The sequence below is a fragment of the Myxocyprinus asiaticus genome, chromosome 27 (genome assembly GCF_019703515.2).
Source record: "Myxocyprinus asiaticus isolate MX2 ecotype Aquarium Trade chromosome 27, UBuf_Myxa_2, whole genome shotgun sequence".
Classification (NCBI taxonomy): domain Eukaryota; kingdom Metazoa; phylum Chordata; class Actinopteri; order Cypriniformes; family Catostomidae; genus Myxocyprinus; species Myxocyprinus asiaticus.
This window is the reverse complement of record NC_059370.1, coordinates 9143896-9157731: the sequence shown is the minus strand read 5'-3', so window position 1 is coordinate 9157731 and position 13836 is coordinate 9143896. Positions and strand designations below refer to the sequence as shown.

Sequence of the window (13836 nt, the reverse complement as noted above, 5' to 3'; positions counted from 1 at the left end):
TAGGATAAGAAAAAAATACAAAGGAATAAATCACATTAATACACTGTAAAATTCAAAGTTTTGTTTGCTGTTTTTATCTGAAGATTCTCTGATTCTGTTAATTTACTGCTTGATTTCACATAATAGCATCATAAACTTTTATTTGTCATTAGAAAATGTTCCATTTTTGAAGATCAGTTTTATTATAGATTATGATAAGCTAATTCAATTAAATCATCATATTTAAAATAATATGTGGAACTAATGGACTATTTAATTCTAATTCATGTTCTTCATAGTAGTGTGACGTGTCCAGTGTCAGTCAGTAGTTGTGAGTGCTATAACAGACCGCTGCGTGTCGCTGTTGTTTTGTTTTTCAAGTTACATTCAGAGTAGCCGAAGAAGACACGCGTGTTGTTCCTGTCGTGGTGTCTCTCCAGTTTCTCGCTGTACCGCAGTTTTAGCATATTTCAGCAATGTCTATTGAAATAGAATCAGCAGAGTAAGTAAATAGCATTTTTTTAATGTATATATTAAGTCATCATATGCACGAATAAGAATGTGATTTGAACTTACACATTAGTTTGTGCAGGCTGTGTTTATGCTGTTTTAGGCCTTCAAGGGGCTCTCTGGCTAACTGTGTTAGCATTGAGGGGGTTATTTACGTTTTGCACACAGTTTAGACGTTAAATACAGTTTTTCTTGTCCTAATCATATCTAGGTCATTTGTTATTCTTTACGTAAATGAGTTTGCTGTTTGTCTTAATATATAAACACAGTAGATCAAGATCTCTCCATCGGTTTTGTATAATTACAAATAAACTCAACATCGGAAAAGATTACAGGTTCTTAACCCTTGTGCGTCAATAATTAAAAATAAAAAGTTACTCGGAGGTCCTTAGAAGACAAAAATGTCCGCGTCAAATTGTTATTGTCCACTTTCAAGGAGTTAATCGTTTTAACCAACATCAGTCCTGATCATAACTACCAAATAGTCATTCATTTTCAGGATTTAACCATTTAAATGCCAGGTTGTTTATATAATGCCACTGTTGTTTTTTATGAAGAAAAAAAAAAAAGAATTTCCATATACTAAATGCTAAGGAGAATTTTTTTCTTTTGTTGGGGGGGTTATTACAGTCTGGTATATGTCAGTGATTAGCAACTAAATTGGTTTTGATGCTTTTTTTTTTGTTGTTTTGTTTTTTGTGCAGTGTCAGATAAAAAAACTAAACAAAACACTGAGGACCTTAGAGGACAAAAATGTCTGCATCAAAAAACTGCCATAAAAACATTATATATTAATATTATTTTCCACTTTCACTGACTTAGATTTTTTTAACCAAGATCACCCCTGATTATAACTACCAATTTTCAGCATTTTAACCCTTTAAATGGCAGTTTGTTTATATAATGCCACTGTTGTTTTTTACACACACACACACACACACACACATTTCTCAATACACACATACAAAACACACTCTGACATCCATACCAACACACCCATACAATTTTATCTGCATCATTTATTAAATTGGCCTGCAGTGCTTTATAATACAGCAAACAGAAAATAGGAAAAAAGCATGTATATGCTCCATAGGCTAAACATGAGAAAAATGGTGCCATCTGGTGGAAAATATAAAAAATAAAGATATTTTGAAGCCAGGGTATGAAAGCATAATATCATAAAATTCATGAGTTTATGCTTCAATGGCACTGGGATCAAATATTGCAGTTTTAAAGGGTTTCAATGGGGACATTTTTGTCCTTAAGGTCCTGAGTGTAACTATTTTGTGTACACAGTGTATTATAGATGTATTTTAGGAACTGAGGTTGAAATATCAAAATTCCCCCAAAAATACACACCTTTAGCTAAATTTATGCCATTGGCATTAACAGCCAAAATGATCAAAAAGACAAAATTGTCCCGAAGGTCGTACAAGGGTTGATATGATTTATATGAATTGCGAAGATCACATCTCTGCAAGCTAAGAAGACTGTGACAGGGGCACAGATGCCTAGACTTTGCTGCTTTATATAAATTTTGGAGTATTATAATTATATTTAGTGTTATAATTAGACCATCACATATGAGTGCAAGCATTGCTTTTGACTTTGCAGACAAAAACTTTAATTTAATTCAACTCCTATGTTTTTAAAAATATTTTCTTTCGCCACGGTGTCATAAATACTAACTGAGAACCTTACACTTTTTTAATGAATTGTCTTTGTTCTGTTTCTCCAGCGTGATCCGTCTGATCATGCAGTACCTGAAGGAAAACAGCTTGCATCGGGCTTTAGCAACACTCCAGGAGGAGACGACAGTGTCACTCAACACAGTGGACAGTATTGAGAGTTTTGTGGCTGATATCAACAGCGGTCACTGGGACACTGTACTGCAGGCTATACAATCCCTCAAACTCCCAGACAAGACCCTCATTGACCTTTATGAACAGGTGAGAGGCAGAAACAATCAGGATGTGATGGGTTTTGGTCCAAGTTTCACTTTTATGAGTCAGTTGTAATGATTAAGCTCATTGCACACTGGTAATTTTTCTGTACTGATCTACAAATAATGGGATAGGTGATAAGTGTTGTTGTGGTGTTATTGCAGGTTGTTCTTGAGCTGATCGAGCTGAGAGAGTTGGGAGCAGCCAGATCGTTGTTGAGACAGACGGACCCCATGATCATGCTGAAACAAACTCAACCTGAGCGATACATCCACCTGGAGAATCTCCTGGCTCGCTCGTATTTTGATCCCAGAGAGGTAAGGGCTCTGAAATGAATTCACAAAAACTAGCAGTTTAGTTTTTAAACATACTGCCTTTAAAAGCCAAGAAGTGTATGTAATAAAGTAGCCATTCAAGGATTCACAAATTACTTAAGGCTGTGTTTGGTAAAACATACTGCCATACTACTGTTACAATTGCTGCCATGTACAGTACTGTGCAAAAGTTTTAGGCACTTGTGAAAAATGTTGCATAGTGAGGATGTCTTCAAAAATAATGATATAAATAGTTTTCATTGATCACTTAATGTCATACGAAGTCCAGTAAACATAAAAAAGCTAAATCAATATTCTGTGTGACCACCTTTGCCTTTCAAACAGCACCAATACTCCTAGGTACACTTTGACACAGTTTTTCTTGGTTGTTGGCAGATAGGATGTTCCAAGCTTCTTGGAGAATTCACCACAGTTCTTCTATCTGTTTAGGCTGTCTCAATTGCTTCTGTCTCTTTATGTAATCTCAGACTGACACGATGTTCAGTGGGGGGGCTCTGTGGGGGCCATGACATCTGTTGCAGGGCTCCCTGTTCTTCTATTCTAATCTTTTCTATTTGCAAAAGTAATGTTTGGGAGTCTAACATTTATATTTCCTATTGACACACTAACGCTGAAGATATAAATAACCATCTTAAGACAAATGCTTTTGTGAAACATCTTATGTGCCTAAAACTTTTGCACAATACTGTATATAGTATGTATACTGTGCTCAACATGGGCATTTTCTGTAATGTTTGTGTATATATATATATATATATATGTGTGTATATATATATGTGTGTATATATATATGTATATATATATATATATATATATATGTGTGTATATATATATGTATATATATATATATATATATATGTATATATATATGTGTGTATATATATATATATATATATATATATATATATATATATATATACACATATATGCATATTAGAGCTCGACCGATAATTAATTTTGCTGATACTGATAACTAAGGTTGTACAGAAGGCTGATAACCGATTATTCGGCCGATAGTTTTAAAAATGATTTAAAGACTGTTCAAAAATGTTTTATTCTTTCCTTTCTATGATGGAGACATACACAGAGGCTACAAAATGAACAAAATTCCAGATGCAATTTATTGTGCAACCAAAATCCCAATAATAACCAGAAAAAAAATATGATTTTTATAAGATAAGAATGATGGAGTTTTAAACAAGCCTGGAATACACTTACTTATTTCAGGACTCTTATTTTGCAACTATCGGCACCAATTAATATGTAAAACAGACTGATAAATCAGTTTACTCTAATGCATATTATCAGCTATGTACTTTTTAATAGTGTAAAAGAAAAAAGAAAAAGATAATATTAATAATTACATTTTTTACTGGTTCAAATGTCCATTCCTAAAATCGACAACTGAATTACAACTAGTGAAAATAAAAAAAATTAATATCGGTAAATTTAAATGCACAATCTAGAACTAATGATAGCCACAGAATGTAGAAGGGTTGGCACTCCTTAGAACATGTAAGATTTAATTCTCGTTCTCACATTTATGAGATAAAACCATCGTTACAGACGTGAAAGCGCCACTTACATATACATGATGAGGTAAAACCATCCAAAACACTTTGATTTTCGATTAAGACTGAAATCCCAATAGTCTTGCGCGATTACTGAAAGCTTAAAAATAGACCGCATTCAGCGCTTCAGTCAGCGCTTCAGTGTTGTGTAAGCAAGCAGCGCCCTCTAACGGTGTGTATGGCATTGTCCATTATACCACAATAGAACTTAAAAGGGCATTTTGTTCCTTGGGTAACTTTTATTTTTCCGTGATGCGGTTGACATTTCCGTGGAATTGACCCTTCGCTGAGCCCCGCCTTGAAAGCGCTTCTGACCAATCCTGTCTTAGCAACTGTTGCCCTGCCACCATTACTCTTACACGCGTTTGTTATTTTCCAATGACAGCCTATGGGAGTAATGTGTGTTTGAGTACTTTTAAGCAGGATTTTATCAAAATAATCCAAAAAAGTTACCCAGAAAGAGGATAAACGCAGACTTTTTTTTAAAAAAATGTGTGTGTGTGTGTGTGTATATATATATATATATATATATATATATATATATATATATATATATATACAGGTGCATCTCAATAAATTAGAATGTCGTGGAAAAGTTCATTTATTTCAGTAATTCAACTCAAATTGTGAAACTTGTGTATTAAATAAATTCAATGCACACAGACTGAAGTAGTTTAAGTCTTTGGTTCTTTTAATTGTGATGATTTTGGCTCACATTTAACAAAAACCCACCAATTCACTATCTCAAAAAATTAGAATACATCATAAGACCAATAAAAAAAACATTTTTAGTGAATTGTTGGCCTTCTGGAAAGTATGTTCATTTACTGTATATGTACTCAATACTTGGTAGGGGCTCCTGTTGCTTTAATTACTGCCTCAATTCAGCGTGGCATGGAGGTGATCAGTTTGTGGCACTGCTGAGGTGGTATGGAAGCCCAGGTTTCTTTGACAGTGCCTTCAGCTCATCTGCATTTTTTGGTCTCTTGTTTCTCATTTTCCTCTTGACAATACCCCACAGATTCTCTATGGGGTTCAGGTCTGGTGAGTTTGCTGGCCAGTCAAGCACACCAACACCATGATCATTTAACCAACTTTTGGTGCTTTTGGCAGTGTGGGCAGGTGCCAAATCCTGCTGGAAAATGAAATCAGCATCTTTAAAAAGCTGGTCAGCAGAAGGAAGCATGAAGTGCTCCAAAATTTCTTGGTAAACGGGTGCAGTGACTTTGGTTTTCAAAAAACACAATGGACCAACACCAGCAGATGACATTGCACCCCAAATCATCACAGACTGTGGAAACTTAACACTGGACTTCAAGCAACTTGGGCTATGAGCTTCTCCACCCTTCCTCCAGACTCTAGGACCTTGGTTTCCAAATTAAATACAAAACTTGCTCTCATCTGAAAAGAGGACTTTGGACCACTGGGCAACAGTCCAGTTCTTCTTCTCCTTAGCCCAGGTAAGACGCCTCTGACGTTGTCTGTGGTTCAGGAGTGGCTTAACAAGAGGAATACAACAACTGTAGCCAAATTCCTTGACATGTCTGTGTGTGGTGGCTCTTGATGCCTTGACCCCAGCTTCAGTCCATTCCTTGTGAAGTTCACCCAAATTCTTGAATCGATTTTGCTTGACAATCCTCATAAGGCTGCGGTTCTCTCGGTTGGTTGTGCATCTTTTTCTTCCACACTTTTTCCTTCCACTCAACTTTCTGTTAACATGCTTGGATACAGCACTCTGTGAACAGCCAGCTTCTTTGGCAATGAATGTTTGTGGCTTACCCTCCTTGTGAAGGGTGTCAATGATTGTCTTCTGGACAACTGTCAGATCAGCAGTCTTCCCCATGATTGTGTAGCCTAGTGAACCAAACTGAGAGACCATTTTGAAGGCTCAGGAAACCTTTGCAGGTGTTTTGAGTTGATTAGCTGATTGGCATGTCACCATATTCTAATTTTTTGAGATGGTGAATTGGTGGGTTTTTGTTAAATGTGAGCCAAAATCATCACAATTAAAAGAACCAAAGACTTAAACTACTTCAGTCTGTGTGCATTGAATTTATTATATATATATATATATATATATATATATATATATATATATAAATCTGGAGAAGAGCATGTTATGGATTAAACTGTGTCAGCCCTCATTTCCAAATGAACATATAACATCTGCAACAACACCTACATTTGCTCCAAGGTAAATTAAAGCTAAAAACTGAATGTTAATTTGTTTGTGTATTGATTCAAGTCATAGTAAAAGTGATTGTATATAAACAGTTCACAGCATCAAAATGAGTGTGTTATGAGACGTTATAAACAACTCTGTACACTTACGCTAATGTTATTAGATGTGTAATCATTATTAAATGAAGATTTTCTCTTTTCAAGTGACTGTATAGTTTTTTGCCTTGATTCAGAGTCTGCACAGTTTTTAATCAAATTACTATGTAATTTAACAATTTATTTTACTAAAAACTTAACATAAATATGTATTACAGTGTCACTCTTCATACCAGCCCATGTAAAAATATTATCCATTCAGTTTGAGAATATTTTGCCAAAAGAAGATAAAAAATGCATCGTCCACGCCAATCTCCCATTCCAATGGGAGTCAGAGCGAGCAACCTTAACCAAGGGGGCGGAGCTTAGCGAAGGGTCAATTGCCCAGCATAATATGAATTTGTGATGTTCTATTATATACAGTACAAACATGTAAAATGTGAGTTCTGTTGTTTTGAACTGCAAAAATAGAAGAGCAAAAATGTTTTAGAATTGCAAATTCAAATCAAATCCCTTTATCGTCACTCAACCATATACACAAGTGCAACAGTGGGTGAAAGTCTTGGGTGCAGTTCCAAGCAACATAGCAGTATGACAATTACAATAGACATCTGATTTACACGACACTGTTTACACATCTGTTACACAACACAATATACACCTAATAATGTACAGTATACACAAAATAAGAAGACTGTATACAATAAAAATACATTGTATTTTCTGAATTTTCCTATTGCTGCATCCCTATTATTGAGATCTGTAATTCATATCCTGCACATGATTAAATGTTGAAAGGGCTTGCGATACAATGTAATGTGCTTGCCTTGACCTTTCATTTCCAGTGTGACAGATAAGCCCTTCCTTGACTCATTATTGTGTCTGATTGTCAAATGTGAAGGCTTGTTTACACAATTTTAATACAAAATGCAAAATAACTGTTTATATTTCCAAGATGATAACTGGATGCGCTCGAATGAATGTAATTCGATGAGGTCAAGTGACACCAGTGTAACATACTACTGATAGACCATATTATGCAATGTTTCTGTTTTGCATCTTCCCATGCAGTCCTCCCTTAATATTCAGCACATTTGTTTTCCTGCTGTACTTTGACTTTTTGTTTTTGTTAACAGGCCTACCCTGATGGCAGCAGTAAGGAAAAGCGTAGAGCAGCTATTGCTCAGGCTCTTGCTGGTGAGGTCAGCGTAGTGCCACCCTCACGTCTCATGGCCCTGCTCGGACAGGTGAGCAAAACTTTTCCTTATGGTAATGGAGGTTTTGATAACCTTGTACAATCACACTTAATTGTTAGAGTCTCTTCATTTTCCTGTCTGAAAGTTTGATATATTTGATGGTCTGTTTCGGTCTCTCTCTAAAGTCTCTGAAGTGGCAGCAGCATCAGGGTCTTCTGCCTCCTGGTATGACCATTGATTTGTTCAGAGGTAAGGCAGCAGTGAAGGATGTAGAGGAAGAGCGATTCCCCACACAGCTGAACAGACACATCAAGGTACAAGAAAGAGAAGCATCACTCCTCTATAGCAAAATTAGATGTGCCAAAGAATTGTTAATATCATATGCGTGTTTGTGTTTGCAGTTTGGTCAGAAGTCTCATGTTGAGTGCTCGCGCTTCTCTCCTGATGGTCAGTATATGGTCACTGGATCTGTTGATGGATTTATTGAAGTTTGGAACTTCACTACTGGAAAAATCAGAAAGGTCATTACCTCTACAGCATAGCTACATCACTAAGATGTATTTATGTGTTTGCAGTGTAACCGTACACTTCAACCTGCGTGTGTGTTGGTAGAGTATATTAATGCACTGATGTGTGTTGTGCAGGATCTGAAGTATCAGGCGCAGGATAACTTCATGATGATGGATGACGCCGTGCTGTGCATGTCTTTCAGTCGAGACACTGAGATGTTGGCCACAGGAGCTCAGGACGGCAAAATTAAGGTCTCATACATGCAACCAAACAAATATCTGAAACTGAAGTGCTTAAGGGCTGTGATATTGATGATATTTCCTGGCTTGTGTGCTTCAGGTGTGGAAGATCCAGAGCGGTCAGTGTCTGCGGCGGTTTGAGCGCGCTCACAGTAAAGGCGTCACCTGTCTTAGCTTCAGTAAAGACAGCACTCAGATTCTCTCTGCCTCATTCGACCAGACCATCAGGTGAGCACCACTCATCGCTGTTCTCAGCTCCCACAAAAACAGTGAAATGAACTACATGACATTTGTTTTTCATCAGGATTCATGGGCTGAAATCAGGCAAGTGTTTGAAGGAGTTCAGAGGTCATTCTTCATTTGTGAACGAAGCCACTCTTACTCCTGACGGCCATCACGTCATTAGCGCCTCTTCCGACGGAACTGTGAAGGTACGAATGTTAATGCAGTATTAAATAAATGGGGATGAATTTTTAATACTCTAGGCAATAAATCACTAAAGATTTTAACTTTTACCAACTTTTAATGTTGATTAAACCACGTAATAGTTTTTCAGAAGTCATTTCAAGTCTAGTTTCAGTCTCATAAATACCTAACATGTATTTTCTCTCCCAGATCTGGAACGTGAAGACCACAGAATGCACCAGCACGTTCAAGTCTCTGGGTACCTCTGCTGGCACAGACATCACCGTCAACAATGTGATCTTGCTCCCCAAAAACCCTGAGCATTTTGTCGTGTGTAATCGATCTAACACTGTCGTCATCATGAACATGCAGGGCCAGGTGAGGAAAATCTTACACTGATCTGTAAACAGTTTTGAACATTTGGTTCTTCTAGATTGAATATAGAAAAATTTTAATTCCACTAGAACACAAAAAGGAAATGAAGAACAAATTGAGTCAGTAATAGCATTTTTCATTGTTAGTTCATGTGAACTATTGCATTAATATTGCTGCAACAACTAATCGATAAAATCAGTAATGAAAATAATCAACTAATTTCATTATCAATAAGTCGGATGTGTGCGACATGCACGGAGAAGCTCCAAGTGAAAATGCGTTTGCATGATAAAACTCATTTGAAAAATGCCAGAGATGAGTTGAAGCGCATGGAAGCACTTTGCTAAACACTTCAAAGATGATCACAAACATTTCGTTTAATGTGGGCCGGTTGCTGCGTCAGGTGCGTTGACTTGCTTGTGTTGTTTGCTGCACTTGAAAGTTGTTTACATTTTACTGATATTTTGTATATTTTTTTTTAAAATGAATAAACATTATGAATTCAAAGTCATGCGCATGTTTCCATTTTGCAGAACTGTTTGTCTTTACTACACGCGAGTCTCCGTAAAACCTCAGAGACATCATTGAGCAAGCAGCGCGCACGCATCCGCGACCATTTCATTCATTTTGTTTGAACTATGCAGTTTGATAACATTTGTTGTTGAACGTCAAGTTTATGTTTAAATATAATTTATCGAAATCCTGCATATACAGTGCATCCGGAAAGTATTCACAGCGCTTCACTTTTTCCACATTTTGTTATGTTACAGCCTTATTCCAAAATGGATTAAATTCATTATTTTCCTCAAAATTCTACAAACAATACCCCATAATGATAACGTGAAAGAAGTTTGTTTGAAATCTTTGCAAATTGATTAAAAAAAGAAAAACGAATAAAAAAAATCACATGTACATAAGTATTCACAGCCTTTGCTCAATACTTTGTTGAAGCACCTTTGGCAGCAATTACAGCCTCAAGTCTTTTTAAGTATGATGCTACAAGCTTGGCACACCTATTTTTGGGTAGTTTCTCCCATTCTTCTTTGCAGGACCTTTCAAGCTCCAGCAGGTTGGATGGGGAGCGTCGGTGCACAGCCATTTTCAGATCTCTCCAGAGATGTTCAATCGGGTTCAAGTCTGGGCTTTGGCTGGGCCACTTAAGAACATTCACAGAGTTGTCCCGGAGCCACTCCTTTGTTATCTTGGCTGTGTGCTTAGGGTCGTTGTCCTGTTAGAAGATGATCCTTCACCCCAGTCTGAGGTCCAGAGCGCTCTGGAGCAGGTTTTCATCAAGGATGTCTCTGTACATTGCTGCATTCATCTTTCCCTCGATCCTGACTAGTCTCCCAGTTCCTGCTGCTGAAAGACATCCCCACAGCATGATGCTGCTACCACCATGCTTCACTGTAGGGATGGTATTGGCCAGGTGATGAGCGGTGCCAGGTTTGCTCCAGACATGATGCTTGCCATTCAGGCCAAAGACCAGAGAATTTTGTTTCTCATGGTCTGAGAGTCCTTCAGGTGCTTTTTGGCAAACTCCAGGCGGGCTGTCATGTGCCTTCTACTGAGGAGTGGCTTCCGTCTGGCCACTCTACCATACAGGCCTGATTGGTGGAGTGCTGCAGAGATGGTTGTTCTTCTGGAAGGTTCTCCTCTCTCCACAGAGAAACGCTGGAGCTCTATCAGAGTGACCTTCGGCTTCTTGGTCACCTCCCTGACTAAGGCCCTTCTCCCCCGATCGCTCAGTTTGGCCAGGTGGCCAGCTCTAGGAAGAGTCCTGGTGGTTCCAAACTTTTTCCATTTACGGATGATGGGGGCCACTGTGCTCATTGGGACCTTCAATGCTGCAGAAATTTTTCTGTACCCTTCCCCAGATCTGTGCCTCGATACAATCCTGTCTCAGAGGTCTACAGACAATTCCTTGGACTTCATGGCTTGGTTTGTTCTCTGACATGCACTGTTAACTGTGGGACCTTATATAGACAGGTGTGTGCCTTTCCAAATCATGTCCAATCAACTGAATTTACCACAGGTGGACTCCAATCAAGTTGTAGAAACATCTCAAGGATGATCAGTGGAAACAGGATGCACCTGAGCTCAATTTTGAGTGTCATGGCAAAGGCTGTGAATACTTATGTACATGTGATTGTTTTTTTTCTTTTCTTTTTTTTTTTTTATAAATTTGCAAAGATTTCAAACAAACTTCTTTCACATTGTCATTATGGGGTATTGTTTGCAGAATTTTGAGGAAAATAATGAATTTAATCCATTTTGAAATAAGGCTGTAACAACAAAATGTGGAAAAAGTGAAGTGCTGTGAATACTTTCCGGATGCACTGTAATGCAAGAAAATGTCGTTTATAAGAACAGTAGAACATTTGGCTGTTTTATCCGATTAAGAAGAAATAATCTATCGATTAATCGAACATTAAACGAAATGTTAGTTGCAGCACTTCAAGCTTATTGTGAAGTTGCAGAAGTGTGCTTGTGTACTAGGGGTCGACCGACAGTGGATTTTTCGATACCGTTAACTTAGGTGGTGGAAAAGACTGATAACAGATTATTCGGCCAATAGTTTTTAAAATGTATTTATATAAGGTTAAAAAAAAAAAACTCTTAGTCTTTTGTTACTGTGACGGGAAGACACAGAAGCTACAAGAGTCCAAAATGAATAAAATCCCAGATGCTGTTAATTGATCAACCAAAATCCCAAGAATATAACATGGAGAGATGTAGTATAACGTGGGACATTTAACTATAAACAAGCCCAAAACGCAAGGGACTCTTATTTTATAGCCTGTATATATTCACCAGATGAGGTTAGATGAGGAATAAGGTTTATTATTATTCCAAAGATATGATGTTGGAGACACAATGTATATGCTGACATGGGAAATTTCATAGTTGCATTTTTCTTTGAATGCCCTTGCTTCAATTTAGAACACTTGAATCAGAATAACACAATATGCATCAAAGTGAGAATAAAAATATGGATGAATATTGTCGATGAAAAATTTAAATTCCCACGTGATTGCTTTTATTTCACCTCTAGAGGCCGCTGTTGTACTGTAGAACCAAACCGTTCTAACTGTAGAATCATCCAGTGCTGGCGGCAGTGAAACATGAAGAAATGGAGGAAAAAAAACCTATATCAGCATTCAGCATAGATATATGCAGATTACCGATAGATCCAAAAAGCAACTATTGGCACCGATTAATCAATAAAACTGATATATCAGTCTACCTCTAATGTGTACATTATCGATCTCTGAGAATTTGTTTTCCTGTTGCAGATTGTAAGGAGTTTCAGCTCTGGTAAGAGAGAGGGAGGTGATTTTGTGTGCTGTACTCTGTCTCCGCGTGGAGAGTGGATCTACTGCGTCGGAGAAGATTTTGTGCTGTACTGTTTCAGCACAGTCACGGGCAAACTAGAGAGAACCCTAACTGTAAGACCTCTCTTCCTCTGTCTTCATTAATTTGTGTGTTCAATTTGTGTTCCTTTCTGAATCAACAGCTTTGGACATATCATGTCATGCTGACATACCAAAACAGGGTTCCAACGGTCATGGAAAAACTGAAAATTTGTTTCCAGGACTGTAAAATTGTGATGTTATGTATGACACTGAAGCTTCAAAGCTTTTGTGGACTATGCAGCGCAATTTCCAATGAAGCCCCGTACTGGGCATGTATTCTTTTCAGAGAATCACGTGATAGGTGAAAAACTAAGCCTCACTTTCTGTCCAGTGACATGCGTACTTTATTTTGGGGGATTTCATTACTTTTCATGATATTTAAATCACTGTAACCACTTCTGCAAGTTTTTGATGATCTGTTTGTCCTCTCACAGGTTCATGAGAAGGATGTAATCGGTATTGCCCACCACCCACACCAGAATTTGATCGCCACATACAGTGAGGATGGACTCCTCAAACTCTGGAAGCCATAAACAATAGTCTTGTGACTTCTACATGGGGCCCCTGATTGGTTGGGGCTGGCAGGAGAGTAGTTGAAGTTGCCTACTTTTTAGCCCTTTTTTATACATACCCGTAAGTGCAGTGGATAATTTTTCAAATGGGCATTTTCTTTATGAAGCATCTATAACTTATGGCTACAAGTTTTGTTCTTTAGGTCCAGCATTAGAAAATCAGAATCATTGTTCATTCCTTCCCATTAAATGTGTCTAACCTTTACAATTAAAACATTTGACCACAAGTTGTGTCTTTGTTGCATGTTAAAAATCTAGATATGAGGAACAGTGGTTAGGAAATGGAAACAAATATTTAATTGACACTTCTCAGTTTATGCTATGTGGCTTTTTTATGAATTAATAATGTTCCTCATGCTGGAGAAGTGCTTTCCTTATGTCAAACTTCATTTAGTTTTGATGAGAAGGATCTTATTGACAAGATTTAAACTTAATGGATTTATTGTTAATGATTAAAAAAAATTAAAAAAAAATGTGGCCCTACATGTCTGTAATAGTGATATCAACAGGG

At 37.4% G+C, this 13836-nt stretch overlaps 1 protein-coding gene across 1 annotated transcript; it reads left to right on the top strand.

Moving 5' to 3' along the window:
• Window positions 1–359: 359 nt before the first annotated feature.
• On the top strand, window positions 360–13552 carry LOC127417603 (WD40 repeat-containing protein SMU1). The gene is made up of 12 exons (XM_051657642.1): window positions 360–481; window positions 2228–2438; window positions 2597–2749; window positions 7752–7862; window positions 7997–8125; window positions 8213–8332; window positions 8456–8572; window positions 8661–8788; window positions 8865–8991; window positions 9176–9343; window positions 12634–12786; window positions 13188–13552. The coding sequence occupies exons 1-12, from the start codon at window positions 456–458 to the stop codon at window positions 13284–13286; spliced, it is 1542 nt and encodes a 513-aa protein (XP_051513602.1). The 5' UTR covers window positions 360–455; the 3' UTR covers window positions 13287–13552.
• Window positions 13553–13836: the final 284 nt, after the last annotated feature.

Bases quoted from the DNA above. Each gene is read 5' to 3' on its own strand.
- LOC127417603 (XM_051657642.1), top strand. From the start codon at position 456: ATGTCTATTGAAATAGAATCAGCAGA. The intron at 7,863-7,996 runs GTGAGCAAAACT...CTCTCTCTAAAG, and splicing joins TCATGGCCCTGCTCGGACAG to TCTCTGAAGTGGCAGCAGCA. The intron at 8,126-8,212 runs GTACAAGAAAGA...TTGTGTTTGCAG, and splicing joins AGCTGAACAGACACATCAAG to TTTGGTCAGAAGTCTCATGT.